Below are 24,112 nucleotides of genomic sequence, written 5' to 3'. Positions count from 1 at the left end.
ATAAAGACAATTGTTCACGAGATGCTAGTGGCAGGGTCCACAAAAAATTAAAACAGAAATCCCTTCATTAATATATATATATATATATATATTTTAAATATAGTCTATTTTTTAAGACAATAAAGTGCTATATTGTTCCCCCCCAAGATAATAGGTGTAGTACGACGACTAAAGTTTTGTTTTTAAAATGCACTTGTAAAATATGACTTTCTTTCCTCTTTAAACTTTGACTTTAATACCATAATATTACGACATAACCTTGCAATCTATTCTCGTAGATTGCAAACTTTTTGATCCTGACAAAATACGGCGTTGTTCTTATAAAGATTGCATTTTTTTCCTTGAAAAAATACAACATTCCTCCCCAAAAATGAAAATGCAACATTGACATACCATAACATGTAACGTTATGACATTTTTTTTCAAAAAATAGGCAACTTTTTTTTTTATTCCTATGGCATTTACGATTTTGTTTTTTTCCCCTCATCCAAAATATTTGAAAACCCCTGTGAAAATGGACTTCAGTCACAATACTTTTATTTCACAGCCATTGCACTGGTGTATAAAATCACCAACATTGTCCCGATACTTCTGGACCAAACTGCAAACTGTCAACATCATATGCCATAAACTTAATCCAAAACGTGCGTGAGCTACGTGTACACTGTTTTTTGAAATTGTGCCAGAGCACATGCAAAGATGCGGATTAGTGCAAAGCTTCCACTGACTAACGAGATAGCGCAATTCCCTCGAATCCGGGAACGATGCTGCAAATGTCGGGTTAATGTTTACCACTAATTATCGGTCTAATTAGCATAGAGAGCACTCCGACATGACTGATTCTGTAGTTGGAAACAGCTCACTGGGTCTGTTTTACAAACTAATAAGGGTGTGTGGCGCATCATGGCGCTTATACATTAACCTGACACACGAGCGTCATGATGTATCGTTTTGCATTTTACCTTGGTGCGTTGCATTCGGTGACCACGCTCGGTAGAAAACATTTGTATCGCAAATCATCATTTCCAATTTTCCAAGTTTATTATAGTTTGACTTGACTAAAACAAAAAACTATGGAAAAACTAAAACTATCCAACATTATATATAAATGTATATATATGTAAATAAACTAATATTAATACAAATAAGTAAATATTTTTGAAAAACATTTAACTAATCAAAACTAACAACCTTGCTCTAAAAATTAATTAAAAGTACTAGAAAATGTAAAAAAAAAAAATGTAATGAAAATTTCGTAACTATTATAACCCTGATTAAAATGAATGCCAATGCCTTTTATGCCCCCCAACCACCACCACCAAAAGAAAAGACCCGTTTTAGAAAAATAGCACTTTTTGGTAGTGTACTTTATAAAAACAGACAACATAATTAAATGTAATGTGAAGAATTAAGCAGTTGTACATCAAGATAATTCAGTGGGCATTGTGCTGCTCCTTCTGATATGCGCACCTTGGCCACCGTGCAGACAGACACAGAGGACGTGAACTATAATGCCCCCTGGTGGCCAAGGTGCACACACCAGCAGGATCCTCATAATAAATGCATGAAATGATGACATAAAAATTATGTATTTTTTTACATTCGATTTAATTGTTTTTACTTATTATATTATATATGATTATATTACAATATTCTAGATTGTTATTTTTAAAGTTACAGCATGACTATAATGGATTCATGGCAGTTGCATTCATTTCAATGGCAAAAGGTGATTTGAGATACATGTGTTCTGGGTAACATAAATATTTGGTCAAAAAACAAATTTAGATGAAATTTTTGATTTTGTATATTGACCAAAGCTGGGAATACATTTAAAAAGCACAATGTGGACGCCGAAAAGAACTGTGCGTGGCAAAAGGTAAAATCATGACATTTAAAAAAAATCAGCCAGTGTTAAATGTAGTGTTTTATTGGTTTATGGCAGAACTTCCAGCGTACACATAAAATCATTATAACAATAAATTATCAACATCCTTTCTGACCCAGCATGATGTGATTTTCAGGGTTGGAAACTGCAGAAAGTTATAAATAAATACAAGCTACACCATGCCGAAAGCTAAAGTGCAGGATTTAAATTAAAAACATACAAAAAAAAAAAAGTTACAAAAGGGTTCATTTGACCACGTCACGCCATCTGTACTCCTTTGTAGCCTTGTCGCTTCTTTTGGGGATTGCATTTATTCTTCTTGTACCTAGAACACAAATGCACAACAATTACTGAAACTAACGTGTTTTGCTCCGGAATATTTAAAACACAACAAATTCGGAAATTTGTAAACTTAAGACGAAATAGATGCGTCACCACAAGGCAGTAGAAGCATGTGATTTCTCTCAGCCAGACAGGCCATGATAATAATTTAAAAAAAAGTTCTGCCTAAATGCAATGAACAAAAAGAGAAGAAAGCACAACATGACAGATGTAATTCTCACCACAAAGATGACAACTCGAATAATAAACGAATAAATAAATTGTAATATCTCTATGATTATTTTAAATGGGAACATTTTGTAAATAAATATATAGCATTTTGTTAGCCTAACTGCCCAAGCCATTTTAACACATTGTAACTAAATCAAATTCTTTTAAATGACCCCTCCCCCCATTTCCCAAAAACTCAAATATGACTTAAACAACTTAGCTACCCCGCAAGGTAACAATACTTTAAATTTAGTTTCCTAGTAAGGATTAATTAAATGTGCCTGCATATTGTTATCTTAACAGCATAATCCCCAAGGTCATTTCTTATTTACTGTTTCCAAACCAATTAAAATAAATAAATAAATCAAATAAAAATAATTTTAAAAAAGCATGTTTGCTAAAAAAAAAAAAAAAAAGTTATATTTTCTATGCTGTCAAATTGTGTTTCCAAATGACATATTTTGAAAAGTGTAAACAAAACAAAATGCATAACATTTGTATAAAACAAACAAACAAATGAAATAACTAAGTAACAAATGATTTCATCATTATGTTATGTATGGTATAATACGGAACAAACAATATTCTACCTTTTATAATATATTTCCCCAAAATTATAATTAAAAAATGTGTCATGTCTAATATTTAATAAGAGACCATTTTAACAAAGAAGACCCGAGACTAGACCCACAAACACGATTGCATGATTCTCCAATAGAGAGTACACTAACCACTTGCAGCAGCAGTAAAGGGATCCAGCCAGGCCCACTGTGAGCAGAATCACACAGAAAATGATGAATATGATCTGCTCCTCTCCTATTGGCTTGAAGACCAGCTCAAGGTTGCTACAGCGAGGGCCGTAGAAACCACTGTGACACCTGCCGAGTGCATTCACGTCACACTTCATTCATCACAACTCAATAACACATATAGTGTATATAGACATACAGAAAAATATGTGCACACTTACTTGCAATGGTGCTCGTTGACGTCCACCAGCAGCATGCACTGACCTCCGTTCATGCAGTAGTTGGCAAAAGTGGAGTCACAATTTTGGGTGGAGCGTTTCACCACATGGGGGCGCTCTTGTTCATTGCCTGAAGGGGAAGAAGCAATATGCAGAATACTTTTTACTCTTATTAAATATTAGACATGACACATTTTTTAATTATAATTTTGGGGAAATATATTATAAAAGGTAGAATATTATTTGTTCCGTATTATACCGTATTATACTTTTTTACTTTTTACTTTTTACAATATGCAGAATACTTTTTACTACTTTTTAATACTTTAACTAGAACATCTGATATTTATTAGGGGTTAATCAGAGGTACTTAAATGCACTTCTCTTAACAGTCAAAAATGTTTTGAAATTATATTTGTCTCTTATTTATAACTCATAAACCTGGCATTTTAAACATGGGTGTGTAGACTTTTATTTATTTATTATATGTATCTATCCATCTAGCCAGTGTACCTGCAGACATGGAGGAGTCAGCCTGTGTAGTGTGAAGTATGGATGAGATGCTCTTTGTCAGGACAAAAGGCCACAACATCATGACACCTGTTGAACACAAAATATGTACAGCATAAAAAAAATTAGCAAAAAAACAAACAGATTTGCACATGTCTCCACTGGCCACATTCCTGAATGATAAAATATCATTTTCAATTACGTGCCAAGACAGTATTTGTTGGGTGTTCCTCACTTTAGTAGATGAGCTGGAAGCGGTGACAAAGAATGCGCCAGTTGATTTTCTTTTTTAATGACTGATGTAATTATCAAATGAGTCACATTTACAAGGGCACATTTTGTAAGTCAATCAAGGTGCTATCAAACAAAAGGAATGACAAGTTGACAGGAAATGACACACACATGAACAACAATGGACACATGTGGACAATACACCGTTTTTGTAATGCAATTACTATTACTGCAACTGCCAGTGCTAATTCAAATATCTATTACTGCTACCACTGATAATACTACAATTAATGCTTACGACTATTAATACCACAACCACTACTATCACATACAACAACTTCTATTGCTTGATGCTACAACTGCTACCACCACAACTTTTTCTCCTCGCACATATACTATCACTATTAATCCAAACCCAAATGTTACTTTGCTGCAACAAGTACATCTGCCTGTAATGCTACTGTAGTACTTGTAGTTCTTTCTATTGCTTGTCAATCCAGTAACAATGCATGTGTTGTAGCGCCCTTTAGTGATGAAACGAGTAAACTGCAACTTATTTCATATGATAGCAAGTAAATAAATGGCTTACAGGTAAACAGGCAAACAGTATTTTTATTTTTTAAAGTCAATTAAAAAATACGGGCACATTTGAGTAAAAAAAAAAGAAGAAGACTTATTGAGGACTACACTTTCCGCTCTTTTTTTTTTTCTTTTTTCTTTTGCTGCTCTACATACAGTATCCTATTTCCTCGTTTTCATGTTTTTACTTGTTGGACAACAATGCTGGATTTGTGCAACCTGAAGACTCGCCAACGCCAAAAAAATCCAGATGATTCTGGTTTTACTTGCCTATTGTAGATACTGTACTCATATGACGTAGCCATTTTTCAACCCCCAAATATGATTCCGAAGATGTTTTAACCTATTCAGGATCTATTGAGAACACCTGGAGTCTTCTCCTACACCTGGTGACAAATAATCAATGATGTGAACAAAGTCGCTCAAGTTCTTATAAAGTATTAGAGGGGCGACTCATGCCAGACGCCCAAGTAGTGCATCACTGGATGCTGTTTTAGTTACTCTCTAAAAATATCAGGAAAATTGACATGTGATAAAGAGTTTCGTGCGATATCTCCACAAGTTGGTCCTACATCATTCTGAGTGTTCACACATTTTCAGCAATTATTTTCAATAATGTAACATTTATTTAGAAGCAAATCTTTGAATTCACATTACAGGGTCTTTCAACGTTGAACACCACTTGTTTAGAGCTTCAGTGCATTTTGTCTTTTTAAAATTTGCCAACCAGCGAGGGGGAATCATAACAATTGCGGGCTTGTCCAAAATTGCAAAATAAACCTGTTAAGAAGACCAATAACACAAAGTGAAAAGGAGTGGGTGGGTCATTCGTTTGAGTGACACCTAAGTTCCATTCTTGCCCTTTAAGCGTGTCATGACTCCACACAATTTGGACTGAGTGACCCTTCAGTGGACTGATGCAGGTCAAATGTGACACTTTAAAACTATTGGCATTTTTGCGCTGTAATAATGATAAGAACATTCAAATAAAAGATAAGGAACTTGGAAGTGTAATTGGAGGGATTTCTTATTGTTTTATCCCTTCACTTGCCTCTTACTGTAGAGTACAGAACAATAATTAGAAACATTGTCAAGGACCAATTATTGGCACATTTGATCAGTTTAACTACAATGTGGTGCTTTAGTTAATGTTCATTACAAAGTAGAATTGCCCCTTTTTAGATGATACAGGTATGTGGTGAAAAATGTGATTTAATTTTGGTCATTCAATTTAAAAAAAAAGTTTGTCATATTTTACATTCATATGTACAGAGTGGAAGCTAATGAAAACTGAAAAAAATCACCATCTCAAGAAATGTGAATATAACATACGAAAAAAAAAATAATACAAACAAATTTGAATACATATAACGAGTTGGAAATTGCCCTCTAAAAATATGCTCCTTTGTGTTGAATGAATGACTATGTAGGTGGTTTCCCTTTTGTAATTGAACTGAAATAAATACTCACAACTGATTTGTCAACATTTAATTGTGTTTAATACAAATAAAAAGTGCTGGTTAGGTTATGTGTAAACTAAGACGCATTTAAATACATAAAATGTAAGAAATGACCATCCATATTTCAATTATTTCCTTCCTTTACCATGTAACATATTCAGTGATGACCTGAATTTGAACACAGTGAAGAAACGCAAAATTGAAATGAGGTGGAAAAATTATAGCTTTGAGCAATTTACCAATTCTACATCCAAACCGTAAATAACCTACAAGATGAATGAAGTCAAAAATACATTGAAGGTTTATACGGTTAGTTTTAAAGTTACTCTTTGCACTCACATCACGATTTAGCATCCAGCAAAACGTACCCCCCCCCCCCCAAAAAAAAAAAACGTTAAAGAAAGTCAGACTTACCGAAAATTGAGAGGAGAGCTGACACTTTGGCCATTTGGGACGATGATGTGCAAGAGTTCGGCTGTGCTAAAATGTGCAAAATGCCGTCGACGTGTTTTCAGTGTTATGTTGTTGTGGTGTCGCTAACAAACTAACTAACTAACGGTGAGATGAGGTGAGCTCATGCGGTTGAGTGGGTGCGGTCGAAAGGCAGACAGTCATTCGATATTAATCTTCAAAGATCCCACAGTTGGAGGCGGCCCCTGAAGGTATCATCATCGTCATCACCATTCATTCCTTTTTTTCCTCTTCCTTTTTTTTGTGCTATACTGTAACGTAATTGGCGGCTTTAAACAAGTCCACCCATCTGACACCCATCCCACAGATACTCTATTTTAACTTTTTTTTTGTTACAAAAGATAACAATGCTCACTTTGATTGTCATTGTCAGAGAAGTCATTTTCATTTTTTAGATTACAGTATTAAGGTATTATAGTATTACTGGATCGACCATATAAAGTACAATAATAAACATAACCCTACACACATAGAATGTTTGGCTTAAATTTTGGCCCAGCCCAAGAATATACTACATCAAATTATGAACTACTGGACTCGTCTTTAATAAATGTTAAGGGAAATTAACTGTGTATTTTTGTAATATTTTTATACATGACCTCACTCTGGATTTCTAATTTGCTCAAATTCACTTTGCTTTATTTATTTAGTTAAATGTCAATATGTAAAATCCTTGCAGATGATGACTGGGTTTGTCATGGCTCCTAAATGACTAAACACACCTGTTATAATAAAACTAAATGCTTTTGGAGCTTAAGTTACTGAAACTTCAGGTCCTCAATTATGATCTTTGTTACAAGGCATCACATTCCCCCCCTTCAAATGTGACAAAATATGCATATTCATTGTTACATTGGTAATATTTTTGTTAATGATTTAAGGGGTGATTTGTTAATTAAACAATGGTCAACATAAATGAGCACACCGCACACATTTGTTAGAAAACCAAATTTCTAATCAGTATTTTCTAATTTGCTACAAATGTGGACCATTTATTGCAATTGTATAATGCAAAATGTTATTTCAATAAGGTCACAACACAGGTGGTCATCTCATTTATCCTGAGCAATGTAATACTGTACTAATAATGATGGGGGGGGGTTGAAGAAAAAAAAAAGATACACACATTGAAAATGTAATTAATTTATTAGAAAAACTTAAATAAATTCAACATAAAATAAATTAGAACAATAAATACACACATTTTTCATGTAGTTTAAAGGATAATTGCACAGTATTTGTTGCTTTTGGCTGTTTTTTGATTGGTAGAAAACATTACATGTTGTCAGCTTTGTGCAAATGAAAAGAAGAAGAGTTTCGGTCTGTTGTGTACGCTAAAATGTGGAGGAGATGACGGGAGGATGTCACACTGTCACTTCACGAGGTGCAGATTCCACATGTTTCGCTTTCACATCTGACTTTATACACCTGAAAACAAAAAACAAGGATTACGTTTCAGTAGTGAACAAATCACAGCATAAAACCGCGGAGGAATTTTGATAAAAAAGCCCAGCAAATCGGATGAGTTGGAAGGTTATCGCAGGCTAAATTGTCCTTAGGTATGAATATGAATACTTGGAAGAGTTCAAACCGCCGACCTCAGAACTTCACAGAATCGACAACATGCCAAATGATTGATTGAATCAATGCACGATTTATACAGGTCCCAAAACCACTCACCTCCTGCGGACGACGCAGTAAGTGATGAAGACCAAAATGAAGACGAAGATGGCCGCCCCGCAGCTGAGGGAGACGAGGTGCTCCACAGTTATGTGACTTTGAGAGAACATGGTGTCCACCTCGCGGTCGTAGTGGCAGCGATTCCCGCTGAAGCCAGATGTGCAGCTACACAGGGGGAAATAGGTAAGCGCGTTCCGAGGAGAGAAAAGGGAGAACGCGAAGCGACACGAAGGAGAGTCGGACGTGTCCGTTCAAGTGCGTGTTTGGTTATCTCACATGCAAAATGGCTTGGCGGTATCTTGGGGGTAGATGCATGTGGCGCCGTTTAGACAGAAGTGCTGGTCTTGGCTTCCGCATGGCCGGTGGTAGCTCAAAAGTAGAGGATTCTCGTCGCTGCCTGCAAAGAGCAAATATTGTTAGCCGTCATAAATGATATACAGTAAATAATCATAAATAAGTATGAGAGCATTGCATGTACAAACGTGATAAACATTGTTAAAATAATACAATTAAACTCAGAATGACATCTTTGCTAAATAAATGTCTAAAAAGTTTGCTTTGGTGTGTAAAAACGATTTGACTTAAAAATGTAATCACAACAATAAAATAAATAAAATAGATGAGCCATCTTTTTCTTTTACCAGTAATAATGGCAAGAAAATAAATAAATGAATCAGTAACTACTGGGGAAGCATCTTTTCCTATTTTTACTTCTGTTATGTAAGTTCTAATTCATATTTATTGAAACATTTCAAAGTAACATGAATTTAATGAATTCATTTAACATGGCTTATGAGTCACAATATTAGAACTTCAGAATGATGCAGATGTTAACTTTGACATGGTTTAACAATGCTAATGTGGTTGTATCAAAATCAAATGTAGAGGATTTGATAGTTACTGTTTTGAATCTGAGTGGGATTTGTTGTGGTTTGGGCTGACAGTCCCGACGCTGCCATGAGAAGAAGAATGGCTGAGAGGACGCCTGAAAAAAAAAAGAAAGAACAAAGTTAGAATTCCATCTTGAAAACATCACAACAAAGCTGCAACATTTTTAATAAATCCATGACTGTAGAACTCACCCTCTTTGAGGCTCTGCATTAACATTTCGTCTTGCTTATAAAATGGTCGCTTCAATGTGCTACTGAACATCCTTCTGAACTTTATATAGAGCACACTCCAAACCAAAGGGATTTTTTTTTTTATAACCTAGTAATGAGAGAAACTGAGACCACTTCCTTTAAAAAAAATAAAATAAAAAAAACTTGCATCATACTTCCTTTATTCCCACATACTTTGCATGCACAGACAGGTCCATCCGGGCTGATGCGAGTGATGCGAGTGGCGGTGGGGGCGTAATGGCCCGGAGGCTGGTTTCAACGCGACGTTGGCTTACTTGGAAACATAACACTCCTTCTTGAGAGCATCTCAAGCACGGTTTATTTCATTTTCACTTTCCCGTCAAACGTGCGAGGTTCCACAAGGAAGCCAAATGTCCTCGGTAGAAAAAATATGAACTCTTATAAGAAGAAATAAATTAGTAAATACAAATAAGGAACAAAAACGGAACATGGTATAAATGTCTCAAGTAAGCAGGTATGGAGTCTGGATGCTTGTATAGCTTTTCAGAATATTTGTAAACAATAGGCACTGGGGTACTTCTGGGTGGCAGAAAGTCATTGACTGCCACTGACTTGAACTGAAAACAATAAAAAATTTGCTGATATCGCCAAAATGTTTCATATTCACCCATTCAAACTACATTGCAGCCATTTCCTCTGCTTTCTTCGCTTTAGTCAAAAAAACCTGTCAAGGTTTGTTCATTAGAGGCGCAATGAGATCGTTTGAGCTTTTGCCACCCGGAAGTGAAAAGGTCCCCGAAAAATGTTTGCGTGTGTCACAGCTGTGTGGTGCTAATGCATCAGCGCGTTTCTGGCGGCAGTCACAGTGTTCTTCATCAACATGGCCACCGTCATAGGACCCACGCCTCCAGGAACGGGAGTGATGAAGCTGGCCTTCTCTTTTACGCCTGCAACATGTGACAAAAAAAAAAAGAAGCAGTTCAGAATTTAAGCTCAGATTTCTTTCCATGTCATTATGTAGCGCTAAAGTGAGGGTCGCGCTTACCGATGAGACAACCTAAGAAACCTGTTCAATAATTATCGCAAATTCTACAATCAAATAACTGACAGAAAATTCTAATTTCGTTAAAACTGGAGTTGGTCATTTTGACAATAATAATAATAATAATAATCAATCCCCAAATTTAACTTTTCTTTTGTATCATACATACACCCACATGTACTTGAGAGTCGGTATTCACAAAGTTGCCTTTTTAAAAAAAATGTTTTTTAAAATTAATAATCTATCCTCCATTGTCTTCTACGGCTGTTCTTGTTCTAAGGCCAATTTGGTGGCATCTTCTTGCCAAGGAACTGCTGAACTGGGCGCTTTATTAAGATTAAAAAAGTAGTCCTTTCATCTCGTGGAATCTTTCAACAACTGAGGTAGGATTTTCGCTACTTTTCGGCACGGCTCGGGGTGGGGGGTTCAAATACATCTAGCTTTTTAAATAAGTAATCCCATTGATAATGTGAAGGACTCAAAAACCCAAGTTTTAGATATCACTGGTATTTCTTTTTCAGTCTGGATGACCTGTAGCACCATGCTGCCTCCACAGGTTAGTATTGGTACTACAACATACATCTTATTTGGGAGATGAGGTTCAGTTTTTTGGGTGGAAATATTGTTGTGTGTGGTGTGCTGTGTTGCTCATCTCACATATCATATGTGGGATCTCTCACATTTTAAATTTGGTTGCCGGATAAAAACTGCTACGTGTGTACCGGGGTTTGAGGGAATTCATAGACGCGAAGCAATCTCGACTGTAGCAGCATGTTTGTAAATGTTGATTGATAATGACAGCAAAGTGGATTGAAAGGATCCCAAGTTGACGTCTCTATGGGATTCTTGTCTATTCAGCCACTGTTAACTTCTGTCATAACATTTGTATAGTGAAAAAAGTTCAGAGTTCAAAAGAAAAAGGAAGAGTCATCCAACTTAAAAATTTTTTTTTTTTTTAACAAGTGACTCCAAAACTAAATAGACTTCAAATGAACCTTAAGAAGGAACATTTACATAATGACTCATTAAAGTAATCTGATACCTCATTAATTCTCATTTCCAATTTGTGATCCACTCTTTGTTTCTCGCTTTTTCAATTATGTGAGTGTGTTGATGAGCCAAAACTCAAACCAAGTAATTACCCTCAAAGTCCACATCCCCGATGAGCCTCAGTTTCCCCGTTTTGGGGTCCACAATGCGGTTGATGCCCACGTCAATGACTGCGGCGCTTTCTTTCACCATGTCTGCTGTGATCAGACCGGGAACACCTAAACACGCACACAACGGCACAATAGCAAGAAGTGATGAAAGATCCGATTGTTTTCCTTTCCATCATCATCTCTTCAGCCCATCACTTATGGCACGGAGGTGGAAAAACCACTACCTAACCTGAGCATGTATTTAGTTCACGTCTCAGCACACCTGAACTTTCTCTGCTCCACTTAGCAGAGAAAGTTCAGGTTGATTAGTTTTGAGAAATCCATTGAAGGCTTATTGAGCACCACCACAAAAGTGGTTGATGACCATATTTCTAAATGAACTAACTAAATGGTCATCTAATTAATTACCTGCCGCAGTAACAATGATGTCTGCCAGGCTCGTTAGCTCCTTGAGCCGCTCCCTCGGTGTGCATCTGTGAGCGATGGTCACTGTGGCGTCACCTGAGATGAAATCAATAAAACAAAATGACATATTGCCTTATGAATAAATCTCATTCACTGCCAAAAGTTCATTAAAAAATATATATATTAAAAATTAGGGGCGACAAATAATTAATCAGATGACTTCACTACTTAACTCACAATTAATCACACATTTTTATATCTGTTCTAAATGTACAATATGTTTTTTTCTCTAGGTTTTCATACTCTTGTTAACAAAAGTGGAAAAAAATGTTAAACTAATAGAAATAGTTCAAATGAATTTTTGACGGCAATAGCCGTCAATGGCAGTGAATGAGTTAAGAGTCACTTATAACAACATTAATCTAGGAATAGGTGGTTATATCTTATTAACATTGTGAGGAGAAATTAAGGATCTAATGGGATCAAGTAGACCGTAAAAGAAGGAATTTAACGATATGTACAGTATATTATTGTGGTTGTAGTTTGCTGTGGTTCAAATGTTGCAACTCTCATAAATGTCTTGTATAGCTGAATAGAGTTAACAATAATAAATGTAGATTTTTTTAAATAAATAACTGACATTGAAAACCTGATGGAGTACAAATAGTAGAATTTTTAGGCATCTGTACTTTGCTAATTTATATTTCTTTCACGTTTATGCTACTACATTTTCAAAATAAAATGAAAACTTTTACTCAGATACATTTCCCCTAACCATTTTGTTACTTATTACCATACTATAAAATAAAATCAGAAGCGATTATTCATTGACGTAACGCCTGAAATGCAGAACATAAAGCAGGACAATACAGACTGTACTGATTTGGAAGTGATACCGGTAAGAGGAGGTCGTAATAAATCCAACAGGAAGTCTTTATATGGGCGCAACGGTAGACTCCCCGTTTCCTCCCTCCGCTTCCTGTTCTTCACCCCCCAACACTCCACACCTCTGGCAAGACCAGCTAGCTTCACTTATTAGCATACATAAAAAAAATCATTGTTTACACCACTGAGGTAAACGAAATAAATACAAATTTATTTTAAATAATTAAAAAAAGATTACAATCAATAAAAATATCGAACAATCCACTTTTTAAATAACTTTTAAATCAGATAACATATACTGTACATTACGCATTAGACCACAAAACTACTTTTGATACTCAAGTTCAGCTAATGTCAGATACTTTGATACTTCCTCAAGTACCGGTAATGTTCTCTTTTTAAGTGCTTTGCTTTTATAATGACATTTTTGAATGACATGTGGAAGGATATGCCTGACTGACACGCATTTCTCATGTATTTTGGGTTACTGCCGTGCATATCCCTGATTGGCGCTCCCGAGTCAACCGCACGACTCGAACCGTTGAGTCAGAAGACACAGCAGGGAAAGTGAGGGAAAACTCTTACCTGCATATAAACACACATATCCTTGTCTCTCAATGTTTTCATTATTTTCAAAAGCACTGATTTATCTTGAAAGGACACGCGGCTCAAGAAACGTTTACACAATTACACAATGATTGCGATGAAAGTGATGTTTTTTGTTTTTTTTATTCTTCAATGCAATGCGTGTCTTTCAGTCATAGCTGAGCAACAACCGGGAGTTTAAGCCCGCAGCCATAGATTGAGAAACACAATCACACAAAGTGCAAAGGCAAGTCAGAGCACATCTCCACCGCCACATCGCATACCTGTACGTGTTTGCGTGTGTGAATGAATGAGAGGTAAGCATGCATACCTTTCTCATAGCACTTGCTTGACATTTAAACCAATAATAAGGGGCATGCATATTTTGCAATAAAATGACCGATTTCAACAAAACCTTGTGGACAGTTATTGTTGATCTGGAAAAAACTTACTAATAAAGGAATATTGTATAGATTTTAATTTTTAGCATTTGAGTTATGTAATCAATGCAAACCGTGCACCTTGCAGAGTAATAATAGCTCACGTCTGTTTATAATCCTCAATAACACATAAAGTAGCCTACTAATTTATTGACACTACAGTATGAGACAAACAACCACAAATAATTGTTTTCACTTTTATTAACAGTTTAGCCTTGGCAGACGTGTAAAGTATGAGCTTTGCCGAGTCACAATCTAATAAAATGGTGGACTAAGACGTTTAAATGGTAGTGTAAATATGGTGGAACCTCAACTGGTGAACACAATGCATCCCAAGCCTGTGATCGGATTTAAGAATTTGTTCCCTTTCGGAAATAATGGAGACAAACGGTTTCCAGCGTCAAGCTGTTACAACACATAAAACCAGAGGTGGGCACGTCAATGATTTTAGGGCGTCTGTCATTCAGCAATCGGCAATATTTCAAACCGAACCAAACTGTGATCGACGCTATTTTTTAAACCGGGCTTACATCATTGCTAAATTACAGCCACAGTAAACTCCGCAGTCCGTTAGTCGTCAATCCGTCAACGTTATTTCCATCATGCTAAATTACATTTTGTCACCACTATTTTCTGCTTGACGTTGTTTATGTTATGTCACCTGACGTAAAATGGCGCACCGAAGGACCCCAACCGCACACTAAACTAATGCCTGCCTAAACGTAGCAAATAACGAGAAATTTACAAAACGTTACCATCACGGTCTGCAACACGGCCAACTATCCGTTGGTACTCACCTGGTTACTGTCATTTACTCTATTTTACACATAGGTTGCATTTTGAAGTGTTCAAGGAGCGTTTGGCGTCGAGGTTCGACGCCGTTTCGATGAGCTTGATCGAAATCAAACTCAAATTCCGAAGTCGTATAACCAACAGTTTGCTAAACCTGCTCCCTGTAAGCAGCAATGTTCTCCTGTTTTCCTCAGTTTCACATATTCAGTATCCCAGTAAGCAGCAAAAGTGCAATACCTTGAAATTACATCTTCGTGTTGCTTCATCCTCAAAAGCTGCAAATGCCTCTCCAAATCCCCTTTCAACTTCCTGCAACCTTATAAGGTCGCCTGATCCGTTTGCCCCCCCCCCCCCCCCCCACACACACACACAAACACTCCCTGCTGTTTCTTCATGGTAAACATCCGTCAGCACAAGTGGAAGCATACAATTATGAAATATGTCCAATGTTGAAATATTCAACTTAATGTGCATGATTAATTGTGGCGAAGTGCACACGTGTTTAACACTCTTACTGACTATAAAGTGGACAAATATGCTCATTTGTTATTCATCGGCTGAATAACTAAAGATATGCTTATCTTGTGGAAAATGTGAAAGTGGATGATCTTTATGCTTTCATACCATTTTCCATTGTACGACATTGGTGGCCTAAAAGTGTAAAACAGTCTGTTCCAAGACTATTTGCTAGGATTGGTAATATTTATCAGATGGACGCACTTTGGATCAGGTGTTCTGGTAGTTATGCTGGCTCATTTGCACAATCACGCACACTCACCGCCAGGGCGCTCATGGTTACGATCGGTATGCAGCAACATGGCGATGGGCATCCCGACATTTTTGGAGCGTCCGGCGACCAGCACATTCTTCCCCGCCGTCTCAATACCTGCGAGGCACATTTTCAAGGGCAAATAGTTGGGAGTGAATTATGCTTGGCACCTCAGGGAGAAAATAACTCTAAACGTGTATGTGGATGAAGTCACACATTTTCTCTCCCTTTTTTTCCTTTTACTACATTTGTCCTTAGTCCTTCCTGTCAAGGATGAACTAGGAGGGGTATGATAAGCATCCAATGGTAGCAGAAAGCAAATGCTGAGTAATATTCCATATTTTACATACACAGATTGTTATAAAAGGCTGCTAGAGAACTATCAAATCAGTACTTCATATTTAGGTTCTCATTGGGTTTGTTGGTGTGTACCATTATTCATTCATTTTCTATTGTTTATCTAGTTCAGGGTCACGGAAAAAAACACTATTTTTTGCCAAAACATGTAATCGTATTTTGGCAAACATCTCCTGGGAAATTACTAAAACAAATGAGCACCAATCAGAAAGCAGATATTCCAGAGATTATGAAGATTTTTTTGTTTGATGATTAGGAAAAAGGGGTTGCTTGAAGCTTTAATTCTGATTATTACTTTGGCAACTAGCAGGCTTTTTTTTTTTTTATCTCCCAAAATTCTTGAAAACGTTTATCTTGCGGATCTTTTGGTATTTTAGAGATGCCTGCCACTCCAAAAGAGACATTTTGGTTTGAAAGTGCAGATTTTGGTGGATTACGACCAGGAGCATATACCGCAGCTAGTTTTTAGTCAAATGCATTTATCTGAAATCGTCTTTCAAAACATGCAACTTCACATTACTGCAAAGGTTTTGAAAAATTGAATGTGCCTAAAAAAATTGTAGGATGCGATACATTTATTCTACAAGAATCCAGAAAATAGAAAAGAAGGAAATCTATGATTTAGTGCCTGGATGAACATTTATAATTAGGCGCCATCTAGTGGACTTATTGTCATAAGAGTCTCAGTCTCCTCTACTACTGTACATTTATACTGTATAGCAATTGTATGTATAAGGGCCTGGGTGAAGGACATTGGACAAGAGACGGGATACACCCTGGACTTGTCGCCATTCAATTACTCTACTTATTGTAGGGCTGTTGTGTAATATGCAACCCATATTCAGTACCTTGTGCAATTATGGGATAAGGTTATGAAAGAATGGAAAATAAGAGTTCAATAAGACACGCGTTTACCTGATCTTTTGATGATCTCCCAGACAGCTGCAGGTGTGGCGGGCACCATGGATCTCTGGTCAAGACACAGCTTGCCGATATTCACGATATGGAAGCCGTCCACGTCCTTCTCTGGTGCGATGGCGTTACATACCGCTCTTTCATTGATGTGCTCTAAGAAAAGAGAGGCATCTCTGTAATTATTATTTGTCTCAAGGTTTTATTTCAGACAGTGTTTACAAAACCTTATTGAGCCAAGAACATGTTTTACATATATTAACATTTTGAATGGGACTTTGTTGGTATTTTATCATTTTTGAATGGATTAGGTCTGGGAAATTTTGTATATATATATATATATATATATATATATATATATATAGTATATTTTATTTATCTCATAAGTATTTAAAACTGGATTGAGTTCTACCTACAAATAGATCTGTTGAAATGTAATGCTTTTTAACTCATTCACTGCCATTGACGGCTATAAACGTTAAAAATTCATTTTGACTAGTGAAGTCGTGCGATTAATTACGATTAAAAACTTGAATTGCCTGACACCCCGAATTTTTTATACTTTCTTCTTTTTTTTTTATTCATTCACTGCCGTTGACTGCTATAAACGTCAAAAATTCATTTGAACTATTTCTATTAGTTTAACATTTTTCCCCCACTTTTGTTAACAAGAGTATGAAAACCTAGAATTTTTAGAACAGATATAAAATGTGTGATTAATCGTGAGTTAACTAGTGAAGTCATGCGATTAATTACAATTTTAAAAAATTTATCGCCTCTTGCCCCTAATTTTTAATCTTTTTTTTTTTATGAATTTATGGCAGTGAGTTAATAGTATTATTTTTCCATGGATGTCTTCTTATGACATAACAGACCGTTTATATATTTTTGCTTATTATTTGCAAAATTCCTCAACTTAACTCCCCGCGGACGTTTATCGGAAACGTTCCAGAAATATTCTAACTTTGCAACCCCAGTGGGAAATCACTGCTATAAAGAAACGACACACAAGTGATGAGGTCAGAGTGAGCGCACGTTTGCGTCTGTGTTTACCAGGAAGTGGCAGCTGCACCAACAGTCCGCTGACCCGCCAGTCACGGTTCATCTTGTCTATTAGATCCAGCAACTCCTCCTGAGAAACCGAGCTCGGCCGCAACACGGTGTCACTGGAAATACCTGGATTGCAAAAATTGTGTTAACTTTTTTTTTTTTTTTGATTAGCTTTGCTGCTAAAAGACGCGCTTATCTATGAGGATCTGTCATGCCCAATCATGTTAACAGTTGTTACTTTTCACCTCAGTGTTGTACGTTAGTCATGCAGTGTTTAGAAAGGTGTGACATCTGACCCAAAGTGCTGGCAGCGCGTGTTTTGTTCCGAACGTAAGTCCTGCTGGCCGGGTCATCCCCCACGAAGACCACTCCTAGATGAGGTCTCATGTTACCCTGAGCGACGAGCTCTTCCACGTCACGTTGGATCTCTCTGTGGAGCTGACGAGCCAACGCCGTCCCAGAAATCACCACGGCGGCATGTCTGGACGGAAATTAAATTTATTACTTTTCCTTAATTTTTCTTTAACTTCACTCTCACCAAACTTAAAATTCTTCACTGCTTTTTTTTGTACGCTTCCCTCACTTTCAGAAGCACGTCCATCTTTTCCATAGAGAAAGCTGCAGCTTAGAAATTATTTCCCACCCTTGACAGATGTTATAGAATTAATCGATCTCTTCTTCTTATACAGTAAATATAAAAAGTCTACACACCCATTTTTATATTCAAAGCTTTTGTGATATACAAAATGAGGTCATGAAAAAAGAGAGTGGAAGTAAAAATGAAATTAAAATGTGGTTGCACAAGTGTGCACACCCTCTTAATAACTAGGATGTGGCTGTATTTAGAATTCACCAAACACATTCATACTCATGTTAAATGAGTGCCAGCATCTGCTATCATTTTAAGTGCCTCTTATTAATCCAAAATAAAGTTCAGATGTTCTAGTCGGCTTTTCTTGACAATGTTGTGCGTTCTAGCCAAAGCTTGAAGCTTTTTTGCTTGACTGACTGGTATTTGGAACTGTTCATAATTCCCTCTAGTTTCAGCCCTAAAGCACATTACTGCCCCCGCCATGCTTCATTGTGTAGTTTTTGTGTTTTTGGGGTAATTTGCAGCGTTGTGTTTGGCCCAAAATGTAAACTTTGGTTTTACCACACCACACCCTAATAAAAACTCCCAAACTCATGAATAATGAGGAAAAATGTCCATTGAATATAAGTTTGAAATCATGGAAAAACTTAAGTGAGGAGTGCGTGCAGTTGACTTTGCAAAGCCGAACTAGCCTACATAAAAAAATGATTGTTGGTCTCAGTGGACAAAAAAATACCTGCACGAAAAAATGAAACACAACTGTACTTGTATTTTCACTGTGAGTTAACGATGTAAAGTGATGGTGGCCAGATGGTGTGAAGTTTGCTGCTGCCATCTAGTGGCTGAGTGCCTCGAGCTCACTCGCAAATCAAATTTTTGCTTGCAACGAGCACACAAATTGGACCACACGTGACATAACGGTAACTCGCAAAACGCGTAACTTACGTCCCTCATAAGTAAATGTACCCCTATATTAGTTACAAAGCTAATTATGAAAACATTAGTCATCATTGTCATAGTCGCATCATTTTTTTTTGTTCCGTGCATGCTTTAAGATGTTAAATTAAGCAAATAAATGTTTATAATGAGGGGGTCAAAACAAAACAATAATATAACGTTTTCGCAAGGCAGGATGACATTAGCGTGAAGACTTGACTTAGCCTAGGTTAGCCTGCAGCGGCGTAATGGTTTCTTCTTTGATCCAACCCCCCCTGCAGCATAAATCATTCCTTTCTGACAGTAGTTGCATTCTTGCGGCTTAGTGGAAGCGGTCAGTGTGTTCTCTCACGCGCCAAAGCGGTCAGACTTGCTGCTCTTCAGTATTGTTTTGTTGCCAAATGTGATTAGGTTACGACTCGCCAGCAAAACACACACACAGCACCTGCAGTGTCCGCGGTGAAGCCGCATGTCATTCACAGGTCCATCCCCCAACCACATCATGACAACCTCCGTGCCCGCATGCGATGAAAAAAAAAAGACTTGGGTACGGCTGACACTTTGAGTCGTTTTTTTACCTCGTCGCCGACTGGTGCAGGTGTCTCCGTTGACTCTCCCATTTTCTGTGTATCCGTAGCTTGGCCCGACAGGAGCGGCGGGGGTCTGCCAACCTGCTACAAAGCGCCCAGTAGGAGCGTAGCGGCGATACAGAGGCGGCCATGTTTGCGCGCACGCGAGTGTGCGCGTGAGCGTTGTCATAGTGATATACTATCGGGAAGCTAACGCATGCTAGGTGCTAGCTTACGACCATGCTGTCTTTTAAGTTCTACAGCTGTTAACTCACATTCGTTTTATTCAGCAATTAAATATAATTACAGGTAACATACTTATTATGCACAAGTCAATAAAGCGTACATGTCAAAGGATAATAAAGCCTTTAGTTTATTGAATTTAAAAATTGTATCGCCTCTTTGCTTTAGCAGGTCACAAATGTGAGCTATATTGAGAGAATTTTTGTGTGATGTTAATTAGCTTGCTTTTCATTTGACACACCACTGCAAAATCATCTTTTTATCTGATTTTATAAATGACTAACAAGTGACAACTCCCAAGTTTCAAATTCAAATAAAACAATACTTTATTTGCATAAAATAAGACTGTCAAGATAAAAAAAGAATATTCAGTGTTTACTGTATTTTAAAGTCCCCCCCAGAGCTGAATGTTTGTTTTCTCATACTAATTCATCTCAATCACTAATTTGCCACAAGAGATCATCAGGTGCACCAAAATTATAATACTGCTAGTTTCCATTTTAGACCATGTCTAATAGTTACACACACTTTGTGACTTACTGTCCTGACATATATATTTTTAAAGAATTTCCTTTTAAAATAGTCCAATGTCATTATTATGCAATGTTGGGATACTACTTTTGTAATTTTCAAATATGTCTTAAGTCACAGTACTTTGTGCTTTTTTTCTTCAGATAAGTTATTGTATTTTGATGATCAAACTTATACTGTTCAGTACATTTTGCCGTACTTATTGGACAAGTTCTATTTCCCCCACTAGATGGCAACAAATACGTTGCTTCCAAGGAGTGCTTTCCAAGTCCTTCCCCCTGGAGCATCAGGTGTCCCCTCCTCCAATTTTGCCAACCCCATCAGTTTAAATGGCCCAGAGGACATTTATATGTTGCCTTTCATTCCCCAGGAGAACAACAAAGTGACAATTCAATTATGTGGGTGAAACAATCCAGGAAGACTTATTGATTACAACAACAAGCAAACCTGTTCAGAGTAAACTTTGCCAAATGGCACAAAGGTAACAGTCTGTTTTATGTTTAAGTAGACGTGCCTTAAAATCTCAAAGCTTAAATTGCTCGCATATACTGACTGCATTTGGACTTGAGAGCGAAAGCACGTTTTGAAGACTTTGGTCCATTGTGAGGTTTGTTTGAGGCTTGAGGTTGTTTTGCTAAAACGTGGTAAACACCACACCCCAAAGGCTTGCCTTGACAAGAGATAATAAAGGATGCTGGCGCCATTCGTCCTTGTGTGCTCAAGTACACCAAAGCAGTCATGATTTCAAAAGCATTCATATTTCTCTTTCAAAGGCCGTGTGAGGATATTCATTATAACAAGTGAGAGAGTTGCCAGAAAGAACTCAATATGCCTTGAAAAACTGTGAAAAAGACTTAACAAAAAGCAAGGCAATTTCCTGTAGCTTGGGGTATTTTTCCTATGGGAAATGATGGAAATAGAAAGAATTACTTCCAGGGTAAAACTGTTGTCGCCATGAAACATTTATTAACTCTACAGGCAATGCTTTCAAGATTCTTAACAGTCGTGCAATTGTAAAACTAAGTTATTCCCTTTTAACTCATTCACTGCCATTGACGGCTATAGACGTCAAAAATTAATTTGAACTATTTCTATTAGTTTAACATTTTTTCCACTTTTGTTAACAAGAGTATGAAAACTAGAATTGTTTTTATTGTATATTCAGAACTGATATAAAATTGTGAGTTAACTAGTGAAGTCATGCGATTAATTACGATTAAATTTTAATTGCCTGACGTCCCTAATTTTTTCTTTTTTAAATCTATTTTTATAAAGAAAAGATTATTAAAAAATTAGGGGCGTCAGGTGATTATTTTTTTAAATTGTAATTAATTCCATGACTTCACAAGTTAACTCACAATTAATAACACATTTTATATCTGTTCTAAATGTGCAATACATTTTTTTCTAGGCTTTCATACCTTTGTTGACAAAAGTGGAAAAAAATGTTAAAATAATAGAAATCGTTAAAAATAATTTTTGACGTCTATAGGCGTCAATGGCAGTTAATGAGTTAATAATTAAAGATTTAAAAAAAAAACCATAGCAAATACACCTCATCTCTGATGTGTAAGTAAGGTTTCAATTTTGAAATGTTTAAGAATTCTTGGATGCAATATAAAAGCAATCATTATATTTACTTTATTAAAAAAAGCTAATCGGTGATGACATTGCTAGCAGCCAAGAATTGGCTAACAGTAGGCGCTAATATTAGCTTGTTATCTGTTCCTTTCGCCCCATGTTGAGGCTGCTCCTTTTAGGGTCACATAAATAAAAAGTCTTTGAATTAGTATGCTCCACTGTGTATACTTTCATTTAAACATTACACTGGCCTCACCATAGTGTTCTTCAGGGCCACTTTAAAAAAGGGGAATCCATTCTCTTTCAACAAATCAAGTGAACAGGCAAAGTTGAGGTTTGCCTGAATAGAAAAAAAAAATACTGTTTACATTTGGCAAGCGCTTTATTCACTCAAAGCATGACTCACTTTTGCCTTTTGAAAAGACGGTACAGACCAGTGCGAGCTTGTTTTCTGGAGTTGGGTGGGAGGAACATAACATCATGACACATCGCACTGCTTCTTCATTTCGGCACCACATGTTGATACTATTATAAGTACAGTAGGCCGTATGAACTCAACTTGTCACTGTTTTTTCTTACCACCAGACTGAATCCATCAATGAAGTCACTTGCGGTGACACTCATCTGAAAGTAACTTGTAGTGCTGAGAAGAAAGAACAACACAGAATATGTCAAAAATAATGTCGTGTTATGATTCGAATGGATACACAATTCCAGCTTTTTGCTTCTTTGTGCTGTTTTGTGTCATTAGAGGACAGACAGAAAATGGCCGTAAATTCTTCTTAAAATAATTACTTAAGTAAGAGAAAGTATTTGGTAAAAAAATAAATAAAAATGCTGAGCTACTGGTAAGAAATATCAGTTTTTTTTGTTTGTTTTTAAATCAGATGATGAACATTCACTATTTTGTATTATATTGGGAATAGTTTATGCATGTATTGCTTATGGTATATATTGTTTGAATATGAACAGATCAAAGTTTATTTTCACAATGCCTGTTAAAATCAAAATTGTACTTACTGTAATGGATTAATTCCATTCCTAGTCTTTTAACTAATCATGTTTTTGTCTTTTATATTCAATACGATTCAACAATTGGGCCACATGTTTTGGCCATGGCCCCGACACGTTGGACAAATTAGACGTCTCTCTAAAGCCAGTGTGGAACACGCCGGCTCAGGAGGTTAGTAATTTGTTCCACCCAACTTCTGAATGGAACAAAGTCATGTTTCAACAAGATACTGCCTTTATACAGTTGAAGGGCGGGGTTAATTCTTCAATTGAATTGATTAGAAATTTAACACATTAATATGTATTTTTAAAATCACTTTGTGTCTTGCATTCATTATCTGAAGTGCTTGTCCTTGTCCCATTTAGTTGCCCTTGACATTGGGCAAGATCAGAAAATAGTGTAAATAAATACGTATATTGAATTATGTGCTCAAATGTCTGCTGCGCTTAATAAACCATTAACTTTCCCTGAAGTTGCGCGCACATGCACACACATTTATCATGACATCCAGTCAGGGTTTCATGAAATAAAAGGAACCGTGCTCAACACACTCATATTGATCAAGTCTATATAAAAAAAACATCATTTTGCAGAGTTTAATATAGTTAATCTCATAGTCTACTTCTAACTCATGAACTGATTTGTTAGCTAACAGCCAATCACAGTGGTCCATTTTTCATAGACAGTGTTCCCCCCCCCCCCCCAGTGTTTTATAAGCCAGCCGTAGCTCCGCCCCTGTAACATATTCAATGTATTCAGAAACAAATTGTTGAAATCACTTTACAGGGTCATTAATGTACAGTGACTGGCTGAAAAATCAATTAAATAAAT

At 36.6% G+C, this 24,112-nt stretch overlaps 3 protein-coding genes across 3 annotated transcripts; all 3 read right to left on the bottom strand.

Annotated features, from left to right (window-relative positions):
* Positions 1–1,909: 1,909 nt before the first annotated feature.
* On the bottom strand, positions 1,910–6,777 carry LOC147173578 (proepiregulin-like). The gene is made up of 5 exons (XM_086076092.1): positions 6,602–6,777; positions 3,921–4,007; positions 3,411–3,537; positions 3,172–3,318; positions 1,910–2,213 (listed from the first exon to the last, which is right to left on the bottom strand). The coding sequence occupies exons 1-5, from the start codon at positions 6,633–6,635 to the stop codon at positions 2,147–2,149; spliced, it is 462 nt and encodes a 153-aa protein (XP_085932218.1). The 5' UTR covers positions 6,636–6,777; the 3' UTR covers positions 1,910–2,146.
* Positions 6,778–7,785: 1,008 nt separating this feature from the next.
* Positions 7,786–9,537, bottom strand: epgn (epithelial mitogen homolog (mouse)). Its single transcript, XM_086076091.1, has 5 exons — positions 9,421–9,537; positions 9,240–9,323; positions 8,615–8,735; positions 8,339–8,503; positions 7,786–8,086 (listed from the first exon to the last, which is right to left on the bottom strand). Exons 1-5 carry the CDS (start codon positions 9,488–9,490, stop codon positions 8,023–8,025), a joined length of 504 nt encoding a protein of 167 aa, XP_085932217.1. The 5' UTR covers positions 9,491–9,537; the 3' UTR covers positions 7,786–8,022.
* A 94-nt stretch (positions 9,538–9,631) lies between these two features.
* On the bottom strand, positions 9,632–21,781 carry LOC147173576 (bifunctional methylenetetrahydrofolate dehydrogenase/cyclohydrolase 2, mitochondrial-like). Its single transcript, XM_086076089.1, has 8 exons — positions 19,924–21,781; positions 18,114–18,298; positions 17,821–17,943; positions 16,771–16,923; positions 15,508–15,615; positions 12,031–12,123; positions 11,605–11,730; positions 9,632–10,367 (listed from the first exon to the last, which is right to left on the bottom strand). The coding sequence occupies exons 1-8, from the start codon at positions 20,064–20,066 to the stop codon at positions 10,252–10,254; spliced, it is 1,047 nt and encodes a 348-aa protein (XP_085932215.1). The 5' UTR covers positions 20,067–21,781; the 3' UTR covers positions 9,632–10,251.
* Positions 21,782–24,112: the final 2,331 nt, after the last annotated feature.

Source organism: Leptonotus elevatus, chromosome 5 (genome assembly GCF_054856555.1).
Source record: "Leptonotus elevatus isolate MCC_2025b chromosome 5, RoL_Lele_1.0, whole genome shotgun sequence".
Lineage (NCBI taxonomy): Eukaryota > Metazoa > Chordata > Actinopteri > Syngnathiformes > Syngnathidae > Leptonotus > Leptonotus elevatus.
This window is presented reverse-complemented; position numbering and strand designations above follow the sequence as displayed.